The 20394-nt window shown below is 35.0% G+C and overlaps 1 protein-coding gene and 1 non-coding gene across 2 annotated transcripts; both read right to left on the minus strand.

Moving 5' to 3' along the window:
• Nucleotides 1–38: 38 nt before the first annotated feature.
• LOC21406625 (probable serine/threonine-protein kinase At4g35230) lies at nt 39–6172 on the minus strand. Its single transcript, XM_024166439.1, has 10 exons — nt 5919–6172; nt 5582–5820; nt 4447–4582; nt 4164–4297; nt 3395–3500; nt 2473–2558; nt 1974–2162; nt 1725–1883; nt 950–1063; nt 39–553 (listed from the first exon to the last, which is right to left on the minus strand). The coding sequence occupies exons 1-10, from the start codon at nt 5986–5988 to the stop codon at nt 287–289; spliced, it is 1500 nt and encodes a 499-aa protein (XP_024022207.1). The 5' UTR covers nt 5989–6172; the 3' UTR covers nt 39–286.
• A 10662-nt stretch (nt 6173–16834) lies between these two features.
• Nucleotides 16835–16941, minus strand: LOC112091854. The gene has a single exon (XR_002902329.1). It is a non-coding gene; the product is annotated as a small nucleolar RNA R71 (small nucleolar RNA).
• Between the last annotated feature and the right edge of the window lie 3453 nt (nt 16942–20394).

Raw genomic sequence — 20394 nt, forward strand, 5'->3', positions numbered from 1 at the left:
GAATCAGAACCATTCTCGGTTTATGAGTATTTTTTGTGAGAAAAAATACTGTAACGAGCCACGAACCATGATTCGAACCATGACACGAATCTCATATGCTTTTATACATTTCTTTGTAAAACTATTCTGCAAAACAAGAGGGTGTTCTTTCCAAAATATCCCTCCGAAAAACAACCACCAAAACTTGTGCTCAAACATTATATCCTCTTCTAAGACAGCCCTTAGCAGCATGAGAATAATTTTCTTTTAGAGAGAGAGAGAGAGAGATTGCAGCAATGAGAATAATTTACATCCCTAGACTCTGGCCGCGCCAGCTGTTCTGCCTCTTTGCTTCAAAGGAGGCTCCATCATTGAGCATATCTTGGGCATCAGTCTCCATTCCTAGCTTGGAGAGTGCAAGAGCTTGCATGTAGAATGCCGTCGGCCACTCTGGCAAGCACACTTGAGCCTGCATTGCATCTCTCAGAGCTAGCTCCGCTTGCTCCACCATCAAGTACGATAATGCTCGCCTCACAAAGATCGTTCCCGATGGCACAGACATCATTGATACCAACTGTATATCAGAAAGATTTATAAAGAGCTACAAAAAGCAAGCAAACAAAAAGGGAAAAAGGAATATAGGAGAATTATTTGGTAAGGTATGGAGATATCTCCCATCAGTACTGCTCTATTTTCTACTGTCAGATCACATCAAGATGTGATATTTTTGTACCCTACTACAGAATTATAAGAATTAATTATTATTGATAAATGCATAATTCGTTTCTGGAATATAAATTTTAAATCCCAGATTCCATATCAAAAGCAGGAGTAAATGCTTATATGATGTGCAACATCGTTTGGACTTTATACAGAGATAACTATGTGTTAGACAGACCACAATAAGAGCCAGTCATGCTTGAAGATGAAAACAGTAACCACACCAAAACTGAAAGAATTTAAGAAGTACCTTAGAATAATACTCGATGGCATTTTTGAAATCCTTGTCTCTGAATGCGATATCCCCGAATTTCTTCGTATTTAACATATCTTGCACTTGTTGTGTCCACTCTTGGAATGACAGCTTCACATTGAACACATTTTCAATCTTATCAAAAACAAACAACACATTTGCAACAAAGCATAAATTACAATCATTCATGATCGACATTGTCTGAGGTACGTTGATGTAGGTACACGCAAACACATACAACTGTACATACACACGTATGCCCGTTTGGATTGGCTTAAAAAAAGATACTTTTGACTTATTTAGTCTAAAAGCCGCTTTTGAACCTGTTTGGATGGATGGACAACCTTAAAGTGTTTTTGACTTTTTTAAACACTTTTGGAACAAGCCATCTCCTTAGCACTTATGAAAAGTTTTTTTATTTTCATTTTTTAACCTTTTATTTGTGAACAACAAATTGAATATCCCATTCATATCCTTTTATTACATTACTTTTTATAACACTAAGTGCTTTTGACTTTTTTTACCCAAACCGGTTCAAAAGTTCTTCTTAGATATAAAAACACTTTTTCAGGCACTATCTAAACACTAATTAAAAAAGCTCCAACTTATGCTTATCATCTTCTACTACTTAAAAGCACAAGCATAAGATATCCCAAAACGGGCCCTATATAAGTTCTACTTCTACACAAAGTTCTTCGTTAGAGGGCGTTATGTTTTAAGTCAACGAGATAGAATACGGAGACATGATGCATTTGAATGAAAGAAAACTCACTTCATTTTCAGCACCCTCTTCGTCTTTATAACCAGTTTTAAGCAAAATCTCATGCACTGCAGTAAGATCCATTTGCACACAAGCCTTTCCAAGAGGAGAGAGCATGGTTGGCAATACCACCGGAGTTTTTGTTAAACCCATCAAAACATGTGACGCAACCTAGAATATCCATTAAAAAAAAAATTCCTTAGTTTTGAACAATATATATACAAAACTTTTTTGTGCAATATATAACATTGAAAAGTTCACCTCTTGCTTCTTCTGGAGGGGTGCTGCAGCTGAAAGAAGAAATTTTACATCAGGTCGATCTCTAGCCTCGTATTGAAGACATCTCGAGGCCAGTTCGACCAATTCAGTGGCATCTTCGTTGGAATACTGCCCTTCTAAAGATGAATCCATCAACAACAACAAATTGTTTCCCCTTATCAAGTCCAGTGCCTGAGGATGGTTTATATACATATTGTAGAATAAGATTATGAAAGGTAGAAAAACCACTAGTTTGCAAAGGAAGTCAAGATCGGAATTAACGTCTGCATGTAAGGATAGGAAGACATAAGCGCGTTTAGAAACAAGAAAAGCAGGCTATGATATTCCAATTTGCTGAAAAGCCATGTTTTCAAATAAGAAAAATAAAAATAAAAAATAAAGAGAGAGAGAGAGAGAGAGAGATCCAAAGCTATTGACACTAGACTATTATGAGGAAATTCTAGCTATCAACGGAATATGAGTTATGAAGATTGTGACATACATGGCTTGGAGGTATATGCTTTCCACTTAAAAGATCTAGCAGCACAGTTCCATAACTGTAGATTACACTCTCTGGGATGACCCTACCTGCAAAACCAAGCACCAAATTATAGTACAATGCAAGTGTTTACTCTTAAACAAACCACTATAAATAATACATCATACATCATAGTCACAACATGTATAATAATTTCAGCACTTTAAACCATAGTATTTCCGAGTGTTGTTTTATTTTTATATCACTAAAAAAGAGTATTTCGAGGATAATGCTGGTTTGATTATTTTTGTTTGTGTCACTATCATGTCAGATTCTTCTAGCTTTTGTAGTAATTACCGGTAGTTTCTATTGTTACTTGTGGTAATTATTCGGTGACGTAAAAGCAAATAATCAAAACCAGTGCTATTTGTAAAATAACTTTTTTATTAGTGCTATTAAAAAAAAAAAAAAAAAAATCCCAACTATTGATGAAGAAAGCTCAGATTACAGGATTGCCCTTGTTTGAGGAGAATAAAATTAAGGAGTTCTAGTTAACAACTTTACCATTGCTTGTATATCCTACAGTGGGCCCCCAGTTCCATTAATAGTAAGTTTAAAACTAACATCTTAAAAAGACATGGCAAACGGGATAATAAGAGACCACTTTACATCTTATCCATATCCAGCTGTTGTATTTTCCATATTCCAGTAGACAGGTTTCCAAAATTCTCACATTAAAAAACCAAGCATCTTGTATATCTGTCCTAGTTTGCATCTACAAAGGGTTTATGTTTCTTCTCTTGTCAATTAACATTTTTACGCAATTAATGTTCATGTTCCATAACTAAGAAGTCAATATGCTGCAAAGTTCAAAGTTCAAGCTAAACTGTCAAAAAGTAATTTCAATAAGAAAGCTTAAAAAGCATGTGAGAAAACAACGACACACCTGTTCGCAAAAATTCAGGTGGCGTGTAAGCCAAGTTAGTGCTATAACTTTTTCCATCTCTGCTATTCTTCATAAGGCCAAAGCTAGATAGCCGAGGATCACCTTCCTGGAATTTGAAGAAAATTAAGCTCTCGAACAATCTAGGGTGCTAATTATTAACCCCACAAATATATGCGTTCTCAAGACATGAATTTCTAGTGCTGCCATGTCATGCAATGTTCCAAAATAAGAAAAATATTCTATAAATCCATTCCCTGGCACAGAACCATGGGGTACAAGCCAACATTATTACACGTCACGTATTTATCTTCGACGAATATGCAATGTGTTGAGTCACTATATGATGCTTATGCACAGAGTAAATTCCATTAAAAAGAATCCAAGATCGTTACGTTTCAAAGAGACAGATTAAGCAATGTTGCCAAAATCTTTTCTCTACGACGTGTTACGGCTTTTTTTTTTTTTTTTTTTTTATAAAAAAAAAAGTTTCTTTTTAGTTATAAAAAAAAAAAAAAAAAAAGCCACAAGCTCCAGAGGTTATGAAGACACATGCATAAAAAATGGAATTGGCAGGAGTCTACGCATCGCACATATGACCATGGCTGTTGCTAGACTATTTAGTCGGTAATCTAATAACCTATTTGGTACTCCATTGTTAATCATTCTTTGTGTTAGTTGCAAGTGTATTTTAGGTGCTGGAGTCAATGCAACACCAAAGCGAATGTTTAGAAATGGCCTAAATGGATCTTGTATCTGTTCATTTGTGTACCTCATCAAAGAGAACTCTGTATGCATTCAAGTCGTGATATAGCTTCCGATTTTCAGCATTGCAATGATCAAGCGCTTGTGCAATATAATACGCAACTCTCACACGCATTTCCCATGGCAGTGGCTGTTTGTCCCCTACAACAGAAAGCATGATGGAAAAGGGGGATTGGGAAAAGCACACAATGAAAGAGATTGCAGATTTTCCACGTTAGTATTATCTTTAGCAAATATGTAATAAGCACATTAAAAACGTTTTAATACTTGTAAAGAATAGAGAAACATACAGTGAAAGAGATGCTTGGAAAGAGAATCATTAGGCATGTACTCTGCGACCAACAGCCGCTCGTCTCCCTCAGCACAACAACCAATCAAATTCACCAATCTCTTGTGTCTGACCTTTCCAACCCCAGAAGCCTCCGTCTATAAAACAAATCCGTTAATTGCATGTTTTCTTATTAGGAATGGAAAGGGAATTGAGTGGTTGGTTCTCATTCCCACTCGTTTATGTCAATACTAACAAAGTTAAGAATAAATTCTATTGAGACCATTCCTTGAAGGAATCAAGAAAAAATGATCCCAATCATCAGGGACTTGACTTTGATTTCCTTTCTAATCTATAGAATTATTCATATACTCTCAAGTCTCATCAATAGTACTCGTCTGAAAATGCTACCAAACTTTAAAACCCGTGTCACTTTTCAAAGTTCAGGCCTTCAGGGACGATTTTGGGGATACTTTGCAAAAGTTGTGGAATTAGAACTACACCTAATTAAAGGAAATTTCAATATTTGGACCTACTTCCTACTCTAACATAGCAAACACTAGAAAGGGAATCGGGTTGACTCTGGATTCATCTCCAAATAGCTTAGTACACATTTTAATGAAATTCCTGGTTCTCATTTCCACTCTCTTATTACTTCCTTTTATTCCCTTTTCAGTTTCATTCTACTATGGATTTAGTGAGTGCTACAACATCTAAGGATGCACTCAATGGCGGAGCCACATAGTAGTGAGTGGAGGGCACCGGACTCGCCACAGGTGTCCCCACTCAACTTTTAGAATTTTGAATTTTGTCTCTGTAACTTCTCTAAAATTTTAATTGTGCCGCCATTTTATAAGAAAAACTATGACTATACCCCACTCAATAATTGAAATATATAACTATGTCTTTACAGTTTATTCAATAAGAAAATATCTACTTCTTTTCTCTTAGTGTTCTCGCTGAAAAAGATTTCAGACTTTGCCACCATTATGAACCGTCCGTATAAGACATCTCCCCAACACACACACACACACACACACAAACTCCCTTATACATGTGTCACGTAATACAGATACATGCATACATATTATATACATGTGTGTGTGCATTGCAAAACAGTATGATTAAACACAAAATACTCAGTCAAAGTGACATACCAGAAACTGATTGGGGTCAGGCCAAGACTGCTTGGAGAAGCGCTTAATGGCGACCAAACGATTGTTCCGAAGCTTCCCTCTGTAGACCACATTGGGGGCTTTCTCTCCACTCTCCGAGACGATCAGTTCGGAGCTGAACCCATTTGTGGCCGCTCGGAGCTCAGCCAGGCCGAACTCTTTGAACACAGCCACCGCATGCTCTTCTTGTGATTCTTCTTCCCCATTAGCTTCATTCGTTACTTCAAAACAAAGATTCAATGTTTTGACAAAAAACAAACAAACAAACAAACAAAATTCTCACATTAGAAAGAAAACCCAGAAGAAGAAATATCGAAACCTGGATCTTGGAGAGGAGGGTCCTGGTCAGGGGAAGCCAAGTGGGTGGTTTTGGACTGAAAGCAGCCCATGACTAAGAGCTTACATAGATAGTTGTATATATACAACAGTACTAGTACTTTCTCAGCACCTAGAGAGAGAAAGAGAGGTAGAGAGAGAAAGAAAATGTGGAAAAGATGAGAATGGAGATGGTGTTGAAGTGAAGTGAAGACTGAAGAAAGAGTGCAACTCTATAGAAAGAAAATCAAGGAAGGAAGACAGGAAGTGAGAGAGAGAAGTGGTGGAAGTGGAGGAAGTGATGGCGTATAACTATTGGAAGGCGCAGTATTCAATGATTTTTAAAAGACTATTCATTAACCAATGAAGGGGATGAAGAGGCTCACATGATTAGCTGACATTGAGCACGTGCACTCATGCTATTGTCTCTAGCTCAAGTCAAGAGAGCCATGTTGTACATTTATGTATTTGTCTGTTTATTTTTCTAATCCCATTAAAAATTTGGGAAATTTTACAGTGCATTTCCGTTTGTGATCCACGAATAGTGGAAACGTTTAGTTCCTGGATTAGAATTATGAGATTAAAATTATTTTTAATTTACGTGTATTTTTTATGAAAAAAATACTATAACAAACCATGAACCATAATTCAAATCATAGTATGAATCCCCTTACCAAACGTCGTGTTTTTGACCGTTAGATTAAGGTGTTGTTCTTTTAAATTTTTGAGTTAGGATGATTTGAGTGATGATTTTAAGTTAAGTTTAAATTATAACTTGAGTTGAAGTTATAACTTGAGTTTGTATTTAGATGTACACATTTGAGTTATGATTTGAATTGAGAATCTTTTTGAGTTTGTGTTTAGGTGGGTCAAAACTTAAATTTGTATTTAAATAGTATTTTAATAAAAACTCAATGGTGATGAAAAATTTTAATAGAGTATATGGGTGGAGTTTTATTCGTCTTTTCGTTGTGAATGCATAGAAAAAAAATCATCTCAATTAGAATTAAAACGAAAAAGTTATGACATTTTCAAGAATAGAAAAAATATTGTTCATTAACTTGAGTTCGAGTTTATGAACTCGAGTTGAAGGAAAAACTTGAACTCGAGTTTAGCCTCAAACTCGAGTTCAAACTCAAATTTTATAAAAGAACATGAACTTGAATAAAGTTGTAACTATAATTCAAACTTTTTCTGAATTTTGTTGCAAATGAACAACCCCTAAATATTTAGGGATTAAATCTGTATAGATCTATATTAAAAATTTACGTCGTGTTACATGGAAATGCACATGTTGTTCGGACGTTTGGTTCACGAATTCAGAATTATGATTCATAACTATTCTCAATTTACGTGTGTTTTTTTGTAAGAAGAAACACTATGATGAACCACGAATTAAAATTCAAATTATAGTATAAATTCTCGTACCAAAGACCATAAAAAGAAATTAATTTTATATTAAAAACACTTATTCTACCGATGAGTTATAATTTTAAGATGCACGGTAAAATAAGCCTGCTCCTAATATATTTTGCAAACTCACTTCCGTCCTTTTTTATTCCCTCTAGGTCTAGTAACGAGTCTTTTCGTTTCCTTTTCTCCTGTTCTACATTGTTCATTGTTTCATTTCGAAATTAACATAAAATGATAAAAGTGCAGACATAAGATTATTAAATATGTAGTTCTCAATTGGAAAATTATAATATAAGAGTTAGAGCTTCTTCTGGATGGATTCCATATTATCCAATCTAAACGCAATTCTGGTGAACCTTCCATTGTTATAAATCATCGTCCAATATTCCAATTTTTTTACAGCAGAATTGTTAGACATAAGATTATTCTTAACGGAAATTATAGTAAATAGCTTATTTTAAAATTATTTAAAGTAAATAACAATTTATTATTTTTGTTTACTATTGGTAAAATTAAAATATAATTTATATGGTAAAAAATCTTTATTTACGTAAAAAAATCTCAATCATAAAAATAAAATTAACGTGAAAACATATTTTTATTATTCATAAATAAACTATTTATGTAATAAATTATTATTTACTTTAAATAATTTTAAAATATGTAATTTACTTAATTTAGTTTTACCACGTTCTCTCCAAATCTATTTTGAAGTGAAGTTGATAATCGTTTTCTGAATTTTATTGGTTTTGGGCTTCATTCGGCTTTTGGGCTTCAGTTATTTTAGGCCATTTTTGCTTCGGGTTTGTTAGGAGAAATATAGAAATATAAACGGTGATTTACACGGGAAATTTTTGGGAGAAAGAAAGAAATAGGCCAAGACTTGAGATGAATTAAAATTAATAGGTTAATAGTTTACATAAGTTAATAAATAGGCCAAATTAATATTTTCGTTCATAACTTGTCTGGTTATGAACCATAACTTGACAAGTTATTATCCATAATTTACGGATTTTATCTATAACTTATCTGGTTATGAACCATAACTTGCTAAGTTTGTCCATAACTTTTCTGGTTATGAACCATAACTTGACAAGTTATTATCCATAATTTACGGATTTTATCTATAACTTATCTGGTTATGAACCATAACTTGCTAAGTTTGTCCATAACTTTTCTGGTTATGAACCATAACTTGACAAGTTATAGCCTATTAATTTCTATAACTAAAAGTTGGCCTATATACTTCCTTAAAGCTTTTCATATTGGCATATTTTCTACTATTTCCTGAAATTTTTTTGGGTGAAAGAGGGAAATAGGCCTATTTAAGAATGGAGTAAAAATTGATGGGCCTAAGTTTGAAAAGAGTAAGTAAATAGACCAATTCAGTGTAAATTCTCAATTAAAAATCTGAAAATACCCCTAAATTAAAATGAAAATTCTGAATTCAAATAACTAAAAATTCTTCCGTAAAAAAAGTCCAAATTCTTTCTTGATTGTCTATCTCTCCTTCTCTCTCTATTGTCATCGACCGCAAATCGACTCTGACGTATACGTTTGCGAGATCTGTCGCCCTCTTGGCTCCAACAATCTCTCCTCCATGCATTTTTGCGAGCAACGAAGCTCGCCATCTCCTGTGTACAATTGGCTTCGCGATCTCCGGTGGCCTCGCGGGACTAGATCTCCAGCGAGATTCGACAACTCCAGCAGACTAGAGAGAGAGGCGTTGAGGAGCTGTTTCCAATCTACAATCCCGATTCCGTAGGGAGGAGAGAGATAGGCGAAGAAAGAGAGGGGAGGAACGTCGAATCTGGTACTCGTGCGGCTGTGGCTTTCACACTATGAGAAATTTGTCATAGAGTATAGCATATAGAAAATTTAACACAACAAATGACATTGCATTAGAAAGTATTTTTTAAACTTAAATGTTAAATTTACAATTAATAAATTAATTATAATTTTGCATTGGACATGCTTTAAGAAAAAGAGAGAGATGTCAAAAGAGAAGGAGAGAGGAAGAGAGAGAAATGTAGTTTAAGGAAAATGGGTAAAAAAATCAAATGAATCCTTTTAAAACTAAATATGGCATATTAATTTATAATCTTTAGTAAACAGGTTATTTACTTTATCATGTTATAAAAACATGCCTATTTACTACAATTTCTCAATTTAATTTTATTTGCACCCAAATTCTTTTTAAGGTACTCTAAAATATTTTAAATTTAAAATTATTTTATTTATAATATTTAAATCCCATATAATGTCATAATATATACCCTATTATACACCCCATCTTTTTCACGTTTTGTCTTGAAATCTCTTTGATTATGTGCATTTATTCCTCCTAAATGATTGCACGAGCTTTCTTTCTTTTTTTCCCCCCATAAATACGCGACTTTCTTCTTCCTCTTCTTTTTTTTTTTAATTGTTTTCGCAAAAATTATAATATGCAATAAACACTAAATAGAACTTCTACGTCCAACCCTCCTAGGTTTCACTCTAATTGAATCTGAATGTACACTTCAGTATATGAAATCTTTTTTTTTTTTTGGAAGAATTTAGAGATCAATTGAATAAATATTTTTACAGATAAATAATGAAATATCAAGATGTGCCAAATTGATGACGTCTGCAAAATGATAAGAACTTAAAAATGGAAAATAAGCAACTTTCTTCAGAATTTTATGAAACCCAAAAAAAAAAAAAAAAAAAAAAAAAAAGGAAAAGGGGTTCTAGAAGTCTTGATTTCCAGTAGAATTTCTTCAAAGTTTTGATAAGATTAATCACTCTTCTAAGTTTCAATAGATGGAAGATCCAGACTTATTTCTTCCAATCTCGTCTTTATCTTCCACCCATACCTTTTCATTTTTCTGATGATTTTTTAATAGAGTATGTAAAAATAAATTCTATAAACAACGGCAAAGTTTGAAACGATGAATGGAAATTATCAAGAAGAGGAAAGTAAAAATCTTTTTTAATAAAAAGTTTCTCGAAACCTAGAGGTGTATACAAGGGTATTTATGAAATTACATGAGATTTAGATATTAGAAAGAAAATGAATTTAAATTTTTAATATCTTGAGGCGCTTTAATAAAAATTTAGCGTGTAAATAAAATTTTTCTTTACACACATAGCAAGATTTTGATATTGACATTTAAATTTAGTAAAATTTTAAAATATTACAATAATAACAAAATTTTATATCATTAAAATAACGATTATACCATTATAATAAAATGACTAAAAAAAGATATGGTAATAAAGAACAAAAAAAAAAAAGAAGCACACCCCTTTTCCAACGCCGCCCCTTTCGTTGATTTTCAGTACCCGTCATCTACTTCCCAAATATTCTTCTCCAAATTTATCTTAAAATCTCCCTCAATTCTCATTCTATTGTCATGCAATCGAACTGTTTTTGCTTTTTCCTTTCACTATCCCTTTCACGTGTTTATTATTTTGTATCTTTTTTCTCATCTATTGTCATGCAAATGATTCTCTGTTTGCCGCAGTAATATTGAGAAAACCCAACAAGGAAAAAAGAAGTAACACGACAAAATGAAACCTAAACCTTACACGTCTGATTTTTCTCATTTTGTGGCTTGTTTATCTCTTGAAATACTGTCTGAATACTCAACTTAAAAGAAAGAAACTTCAGAGAGAGATTTTTTTTGTTGTGTTGTTTATTATTTTCATTCAGACACAAAAAGGAATTGTGATGTTGATGGATACGTCATATGGAAATTTGTCAAATCTCTCGAGATGAAAACGTTTGGTATAAGGACATTGATGGATTTGGAAATGTGTCAAACTGTTTTCTTTTATGTGTTTGGATGTGTATTACCTATGGGCTATGGGGTGTAGCGGCGGTGAAGACAAAGATGAAATCGTTTGGTAAGAGGGCATAATTGTAATAAAAATACATATTTTTAAAAAAGAGTTGTCAAGTAGACGTTTGGTTTATGGATTCAGAATTATGATTAATAATTATTTTCAATTTACGTGTATTTTTTGTGAAAAAAATAATGTAGCGTATCACGAACTATGACACAAATCCTCACACCAAATTGATCTATTGTTTCTAAAATTATGGGTGTCAATAAAATATTCCTTTAATTTGCTTGAATATTGAGACTAGCAACACGCCTAATATTAGAGCGCACAAACAATTGATTTATTGTTTCATAAGTTTGAACTACCATTCGAATTTCTTAAAAAAATTTAAATTTCTCTTCAAATTTATGAATCAAATTGGCCGAAGATAATATGGTTTTGCTAAATAACATATATTTTTAAACAGTTTTTAAGTAAATGCCATATTTTTGCAACGACCGAAATAAAGAGCATATTTACCCGGCGTAAATACAATATTTATTGATAAATACTCGACATAAATATTATATTTATTAGTAAATATTGTATTGCATTAACTAAATAAATATTTTTAAAAATTTTATACGTATTGTTTTAAGTTAAATTATACAATACAATTTAATGAATAGATTATTTTTTTTATTAGATATTACACCACGTATTGTATTAAATTTAAATTTTATATTAGATTATACAACCCCAAAATTTGCCAAACACCATATTATTTTTAAATAATATCATCGGAGTGTTAATACAAAGCCCCAAACGTACCCTAATAACTGTATCAACTTACTGGACGTTTGGTTGGAAAATTCAAATCATGTGATTCGAATCATTTTTTATTTACGTGTATTTTTTATGAGAGAAAATACTGTAACGAACCACGAATCATAATTCAAATCAAGGAACGAATCCCTCTACTAAACGTATAATTTCTGTGGTCTTTTTTGTACAGTGGCCTGATTGTTATTGAAGTGGCGGTTCATACTTTATAAAACTGCTTTACAACTTTCCTCTACGTGCATAAAATTTATTGGTGGTAGAAAATATAACAGGATGACTCTTTGGTCCAGCAAGGAAAATGAAAGCCTAATTACAAAGGAGACAAGAAAAAGAGGAAAAAATAATACACTGAATATCAAATCAGGTCGAGGAAAATAGCATCCAAAGCTCAAATTACCAAACTTTCAAAACGTAACATCTGAGTGACGCTTTCAATTAAACGCTATTAGATCCTCGGCTTGACGATCTAATGAAGTGACTCATGATTTTAGAATTTTTCAACGTAGGTTTTCTTTAGAGAATAGCTAGGATACGACTTTTTTTTGTTTTTGTTTTTTTTTTTTTCGAGCCACTTCACCAATTGCGTATTGCCCATGGAATAGATAATGAAGAAGACCTTGCTCTGCCAATTAAGTATGATGTCTTTTGAAGTTACTCATTTGTAATCATGGCCGTAACTGTTAAAAAATGAGTTGAATTTTATTGTTTATGCACTAAATGATGTATAAGTAATTATATTATATCACGTGATTTAAAAAAAATGTTCAAGTTTATTAAATAACATGACATAATCTGATTGGCCATACACTATTTAAGACACTAAAAATTGAACATATGATTTAAATATATTAAAAAAATAATTGTAATTAAAAAAATATCTAACAAAAATTTAATAAAGATTTAACCACTTAGAAGCACTTATTAATCAACAAAAATGTATGCCAGTCTAGATGATTAATAACCAAAAATTTCACTAGTCAGAAGTCAAAGAATAGTTATCCAAGAAATTGAAAACTTGAAAGCCAGCCAAGCTTCGTAATGTATATCATCAAACATGCTTGAAAAAGATGCAACTTTTTTTTTTTAATAATAAAAATAATTACAAATAAAGATGCAACTTGGTGATATAGACACAGGAGAGAAGACAAGCATCGGTGGTCAGTAATTATGATAAGGACAATATTTTCCACATCAATTAGATAGTTAATTCTGCTTATGCATGTACATACGTGGTGGACCAGAATCCCCTAAAAAAGTGATAAGCGATAAGATGAGTTAGGTTAAACAAAGCTGTACTCAAATAGGGGCATTTGCTTCTCACTTTTCTCCTCTTTTTTTTTTTTTTTAAAAAAAAGTTTTGAAAGGGAATTTGGACCAGAAGTCTAACTACTAATTTGGCATTATTAGTTTCTACGGAAAGTGACTTGGGTATTTGCTTTACATCAAACGTTTTTACTTTCTTTTTTTTTTATTCACTTCGTGAATTTGAGTTTTCAATTCAAACTGAGATGTGATATTTTCTGAGAACTTTTCACTGTAACATAAAAAGTTAAATGTGACATTTTTTAAGAGTTTTTTTACTATAAAAACCTAAAATTAAAAACTCAAATCAGTAAAATGATCAGGACATTTATGTTCAAGCATTACATTGACTTGGCTTTAAAATGAACAGGACCTTGATATTGAGCCAGAGTCATTTGCATCAACTTGCATTAATCCTCTACTTTCAAACGTTACATTTTGCTTTTTGTATGATAAAAAAATTCCAACTTGCATGTGTATCAAGTTTGATAAGCAGTTTCTGTTACAAAATTAATTAGTTCACAATTATTATTATTATTATTATTATTTTGGTGAATAAGTCACTAAAGTTCACTTGTATTGAAGGTGATTGGGCAGGTAAAAGTGGGATATTTTTAGGTGGTTGTTGGAATACAGAAAATTGTCACCGTCCATTACATGTAAAAGCGAGGAAGCAGATTCGACATTTTCCTTACTTTTTGGTTTTTGCTGGAAAACCGCAACATTGGTTAGCTGCAAAAGTGAACTAGACTACACAAGGATGACCCCAAAATATGGGTAGGGATTGAATAGATTTTTTATTTTGGAGAAACTTTGTAAGGAAAATTCCAGCTTTAAAAAGATATTTCAAGAAAATGTTTTTTCACTAAGCTATATTTCTTAGAAACTTTTATGGTAGGAGTTGTCCTCCTTTTTCCGATCAATAGAAATTCTCGTTTTAATTATTGGATTAATTTTACAATGATCTGATGTGTAAATGTTCATATATAACTTTTTTAACGCACGATAAAAAATTGTTATCACTCATATATTAGATTGTTGAAAATTAATCTAACAGTTAAAAAAAAAATTCAACAGGTACTAAAAAAGACAGTTCTTAACTTAAAAGTTCCTTCATTTCTCTTATTATTGAATATCTTGTTAGGTTAGAACTTTCCATTTTTTATTTCTTAAATTGTGCGCAATACATTGTAGCCATCTAGAAAAACATGTTTCTAGTATTCAAATTTTGGTTGGTAATTTAGGTCTATTAAGTTGTATTATTTAATATAGTTTTGATGGTACGTGTTAATTTATACAAATCTTCTCGAATATCCAATACGGTGATGTTACGTGCAAAAGGAAGTATGTACATAAATAAAAGAAAAATATTAAGTTTTGGTCTAAGGAAGCATGGGATGTGTGTCATTCTTCTTCCAAGCGTATGTTGTTGAAATTAGTAGAAACATAAGTGACATGATTTGTCGTTTTAATTTACATGGCCTTTTAGCTACCACATGGCAGATGCTTGCATTTTTTTTTTCCTTTTTTCCTCGCAAAAATAAAAATGGTATGAATGGAGTATTGATAAGTGCACGAATTTGCACTTTTAATACTCATAATTGTCAAATTATTTTATTAAATTTGTGATTTTAATTTCAAATATTCCTAAATTTAGAGGATTTAATTTTAATTAGATTTATTTTATTTTTCAGGCTTTTGAAGAAAACAATTGGATTTGGGCCAGTTTACCAAGCAAAACCCAAAAGTTGAGCCCAAGAAAAGCCCAATTCGGCCCAAAGCCCATCAGCCCATTGTCCAGCCGAGCCGAGCCGAGAAGCCGCGAGCCGAGCCAAAAAGCCGCGAGCCAACCCAGCCGCCACGTGTCGACCACTGCCGCACCGCAGGACCGTGGGACCCAGCTGTCCCCTCGCAAACGTGCGCCTGGCGCGCACCGCCCGCTCCCCTGCGCGAGTCTCCTCTACGCGCGCGTCACCCGGATCTCCTCTCCTCTCCGCGTGGGTCTCGCGTTCCAGCCTCCCTCCAGCCACGTCTCGCCACGCGTCCCAGTGGGGCCTAGCTGCTCCCCCCGCGTACGCGCGCTTTGTGCGCACGTTCCCTCCCCGCGCGAGTTCTTCTCCCGCGCGCGTCCAGTCTCCCTCCGCATGGTCCAGCTGTGCACCACGTCTCTCCCGCGCGCGAATCAACTTACGACACGTGTCCCACTCTTCAGAAACGTGATGGTTTTTCTCCCCTGATTAAGCCTTGTAACTTCTTAATTAGGATCCAGTTTTTAGCTTTTTAGCATTCTCAAAACTCTATAAATAGGGCCATTGTCAAGGTGATTAGGGGTTAATTTTTAGGAGCCTAAATTCTCACACATTTTCTATTATTTTCTTGTTCTTATTCTCATACTTTCTTTTTAGAATTTTATGGGAATTATGTGCAAGCTAGGCTAGAGTATTTAGGTGAGGCTAGAGATGATCCTATATGTGTAGTGAACTTATTTGGATTTTGATTCTCCAATGGTTTGTAAGTTTTATACATTTGAGTAAATAATTTTCTTTTATCATATTTCTTCTTATTATCAATATATTTTATTGTCAACTTTCATATAAATCTAGTTAAGCTCTTTTTATGTGATTGTTGCATTATATTATATATTGATAGGTATTGTTTTATGAGTAGTCTTATGTGAAAGAAAGGAATACCGCTTGTTTTTGTATACTTTCTATAAATAGGGCCATTGTCAAGGTGATTAGGGGATTTTGAGAATAATTGGGGATTTTGAGAATAATTGTGTGGTTACGTGAAAAGTATAATCTGAGGGAGTTCTGTCTAGAAAAGTTGGTACTTAAGCGGGCCTCGCCCCACCAATCTTTCCTGGGAACGTTGCTCTGTCTAGGAGACTATTCATTGAGCCAAGAGCTATAGTCTTTCCTGGGAGCACTCTCGGTAGTTACAATTTACGTTACTATATAATTATTTTCTTTTTGATTAAAAATTAAAAAAAATTAAAAAAAATTAAAAAAAAATAATAAAAAAAAGTGAAACATTATAGGGTGAATGAATCGTTATAGAGACGAATTAGGGAGATTCGCAGTAAGACCGGAGAACCCTAGTAAAGTTTTTTCCCACACGTGTAGTCCTCCCTCGACCCCAGCCTCATTAGCAGTTGCAAATCCGTTCGCAATGGCTCAAAACAAGGAGGTCCAGCAGAAGACGTTGAACGATTATCTCCACCTTACGCGTACGGCCACACCATCATGCATAATGTTTCCCCTAAATATGCCGAATTTGGATTTCAAGCCAGGCATGATCCAACTCCTGCCGACCTTTCACGGGTTAGAAAGCGAGAATCCATACGTTCATATTAGGGAGTTTGAAAAAGTAGTGACCACTTTTCACAACCGAGCTGAAGCCGTGGACTTTGTGCGATTGAAATTCTTTCCTTTCTCTTTGAAGGAAAAGGCTAAAAGCTGGTTGTATTCTCTGCGACCTAGGTCTATTGGAAGTTGGGAAGAAATGACGACATCATTTTTCAACAAGTATTTCCCTCACCATAAGACCAATGGTCTTAAGCGACAGATCTCGACCTTTACCCAAAAGGACAATGAAACTCTGTATCAAGTTTGAGAACGGTTCAAGGATCTGTTAAATCAGTGTCCCCACCATGGTTACGAGAGTTGGTGCCTCGTCAGTTATTTCTACGAAGGACTCACGATTCGAGAGCGCCAATTTGTGGAGATGATGTGCAATGGTGAATTTCTCCAAAAGAATCCCGAGGAGGTTTTTGAGTATCTCAACGAGTTAGCCAAAAAAGCCCACACTTGGACCGGACCTAGTGCTACTGACAGCACAAATAGGTCCCGACCAGTTAGAATCTATCAATTATGGGAGGAGGACAACCTCAAAGCCCAAGTCGAATCTTTGATAAGGCAAATCGAGGCTCTCAAAGGCAAAGAAGGTAGAGGAATCCACACGGTCGCAAGGGCAGAGACACATGAGCCATGCTTTGTCTGTGGTAGGGTGGAACATCTAGCTAAGGATTGTCCTGCTTATGGTGAAATGATAGGGGTTTATGAGGAGCAATGCAATGCCTTAGGGGCATACAACAAACCCTTCTCTAACACATACAATCCTGGCTGGAGGAACCATCCAAACTTCAGTTGGAGAGATTCCAACCAAGCACAACCATCAGGAGGACAATGGAGAACTGAGCAACAACCGCAACCACCAAAGGCGTATTCTGCACCTCAATACAATTTGCATCAGCCAAGGAGTTCTCTTGAGAACACCTTGCAATCTTTCATGGAGGTGCAGAGTAAGACGAATCAGAAGTTTGAATCACTGTTCAGTCCACCCCCAAGACTGTCAAAGACATTTGGTCTTTTCTGGGACATGCTGGTTTTTACAGGAGGTTCATACAAAACTTTTCAGCAATTTCTCGTCCGCTTTGTAACCTCCTGGCTAAAGACGTCGCGTTCAATTGGACACAAAAGTGTGAGGATTCTTTCCGAACGCTTGTGGCGAAGTTGACTTCTGCCCTCATCATTCAGTCACCAGATTGGAGCTTACCATTTGAGATCATGTGTGACGCAAGCGATTATGCTGTGGGGGCCGTCCTTGGTCAACGAAGGGAAAGGAAGCCCTTTGTTGTGTATTACGCGAGTAGAACTCTAAATAGTGCTCAAATGAATTACTCAACCACTGAGAAAAAGTTGCTCGCTGTGGTCTGTACACTTGACAAGTTCCGTGCATATCTGATTGGTTCACCCATCACCGTCTTTACAGATCATGTCGCCCTCAAGTATCTCCTTTCCAAAAAGGATGCTAAGGCGCGATTAATTAGGTGGATCCTTCTATTGCTGGAATTTGACTTGACCATCAAGGACAAGAAAGGTGTCAAGAATGTCGTTGCCGACCATCTGTCTCGACTCGAGTTCAATGATCCCGCCGATGGCCCTGCCATCCGCGATAACTTCCCTGATGAAAATCTTTTCATCGTCACTAAGCTGCCTTGGTACGCTCATATCGTAAACTACTTGGTGACGGGCGAACTTCCTTCCAATTGGAATGCACAAGATAAACGCAAGTTCTTGGTCGAAGTGCGAAACTTCTATTGGGATGATCCATATCTTTTCAAATACTGTCCCAACCAAATCATAAGACGATGCATTCCTGATGATGAGATTACTAGTGTTCTGAACTTCTGTCATAATGATGCATGTGGTGGTCTTTTTTCTGTGAAAAAGCCCGCCGCAAAAATCTTACAGTGTGGTCTTTATTGGCCTACTTTGTTCAATGACACTAATCAATTGTGTCTTTCCTGTGTCCGGTGCCAGAAGATAGGTGCTTTGTCCTGCCGCCATATGATGCCTTTGAACGCGATTCTCGTGATAGAAATATTCGATTGTTGGGGGATCGACTTTATGGGTCCATTTCCACCTTCTTCTGGGTACCTTTACATCCTCCTCGCTGTGGATTACATTTCTAAAGGGGTTGAAGCCGTGCCGTGTCGAACCAATGATAATGCAACAGTTGTTAAATTCTTGAAGGAGAATGTGTTATCTAGGTTTGGCACTCCACGTGCTATCATCAGTGATCAAGGCACTCATTTTTACAACCGTTCATTTGAGGCTCTTATGCGCAAGTACGGTGTGCTTCATAAGGTTGCTACTGCCTATCATCCACAAACGAATGGCCAAGCTGAGTTGGCGAATAGGGAGATCAAACAAATTCTAGAAAAGACGGTAAACCCTGACCGCAAGGATTGGTCCTTACGTCTTCTTGACGCTCTATGGGCATACCGCACTGCCTATAAATCCCCTTTTGGGATGTCTCCCTATAGGCTTGTCTTTAGGAAAGCCTGTCATTTACCTGTCGAGCTCGAACATAAAGCTTATTGGGCCGTCAAGGCCCTTAACTTTGATCTCAATGCTGCAGGTATTCAAAGAAAGCTCTAATTGTCTGAGATTGAGGAGTTAAGGAACGACGCATACGACAATTCCAGGATCTACAAGGCAAAAATGAAAGCGGCTCATGACAAGCAGATCCTGAGAAAGAATTTTGAGCCAAATCAGCGGGTGCATCTTTATGACTCCCGTTTGCATCTCCACCCGGGTAAGTTAAGGTCGCGGTGGACTGTTCCATTTGTGGTGAAACAAGTTTTTCCCAACGGTGCTGTCGAGGTCGAGGACCCAAGCGATGGGAGAGTATTCAGAGTCAATGGCCAGAGACTGAAGCATTACATTGAGCGTATGAGCCAAGCTGAAGAGATCATTCTCGAGGCTCCAATTTACCAACCTTAAGGAGTTTGCTTCTAACCCTTTTGTATCATATTTTTGTTTCTTTGTGTCGTTTGGTGTGTTTTGTATGCTTTTATTTTTAGTTTGATTTTGTGTGATTTTATATTTGTTTTTATTTTGGAGAATCAGTTCAAGAGGCTCGACTTAATTCCACTGTTCATCATCCAGGTGTTCTCTTTCTCTGTCTTCTTCATATTGCATATATTTTTAGACATTGTCTGACTTTGGTTGGGGGTGGTGAGCATATTCATGCGTGAGATTAATTTTTGTCTTGTTATTTTGGGTCAAAATTTTTGCGAGATTATATGAGTATGATTTCAAAATTTTTGGTTTGAGTCAGTTTTTGCTATCTTAATTACCAAGAAATGATATCCAGAGTTATTTTTGAGCACAAGCTAAACCTTGTGGTAAGATTGTTGTTGACACATTTAGTTGAGAAAAATTCCTGAGTTTAAGGTTTTCATTTTTGGTGAGTTGTGAGAATTGAGAAAACAACGTTTTGAACTTTCCTTGATCTTTTGAGTTGGTTGAGTCATTAACGGCTTTACTTGACTTGTGACATTTGCTTGAGGGATGATTTCTGGTTAGGAATAATTTTTAGAATTTGAGCCATGTGTTGTAGATAGTTATCATTTTTCTTTTGTATTTTATAAATAAAAAAAAAAATTTGGGAAAGCAAGAGCATCATTTATCATCAATGTTTACGTAGTTTGGTTGCACTGACGTCTTATGTTGCATAGCAGCCAATCAAAAGAATGCCTTACTACATCAGCTTCATCAAATGTATGTTGTCTCTTGCCTCGGAAAAAAAAGTTTGTGTATATT

Source organism: Morus notabilis, unplaced genomic scaffold, assembly GCF_000414095.1.
Source record: "Morus notabilis unplaced genomic scaffold, ASM41409v2 Scaffold75, whole genome shotgun sequence".
NCBI classification, from domain to species: Eukaryota; Viridiplantae; Streptophyta; class Magnoliopsida; order Rosales; family Moraceae; genus Morus; species Morus notabilis.

Excerpts from the sequence above, each read along its gene's own strand:
- LOC21406625 (XM_024166439.1), bottom strand. The coding sequence starts at position 5,988 with ATGGGCTGCTTTCAGTCCAAAACCACCCACTTGGCTTCCCCTGACCAG. Across the intron at positions 2,559-3,394 it reads ACCTGAATTTTTGCGAACAG|GTAGGGTCATCCCAGAGAGT; the intron begins GTGTGTCGTTGT and ends TTGGTTTTGCAG. Across the intron at positions 1,884-1,973 it reads CCCTCCAGAAGAAGCAAGAG|GTTGCGTCACATGTTTTGAT; the intron begins GTGAACTTTTCA and ends TGGATATTCTAG.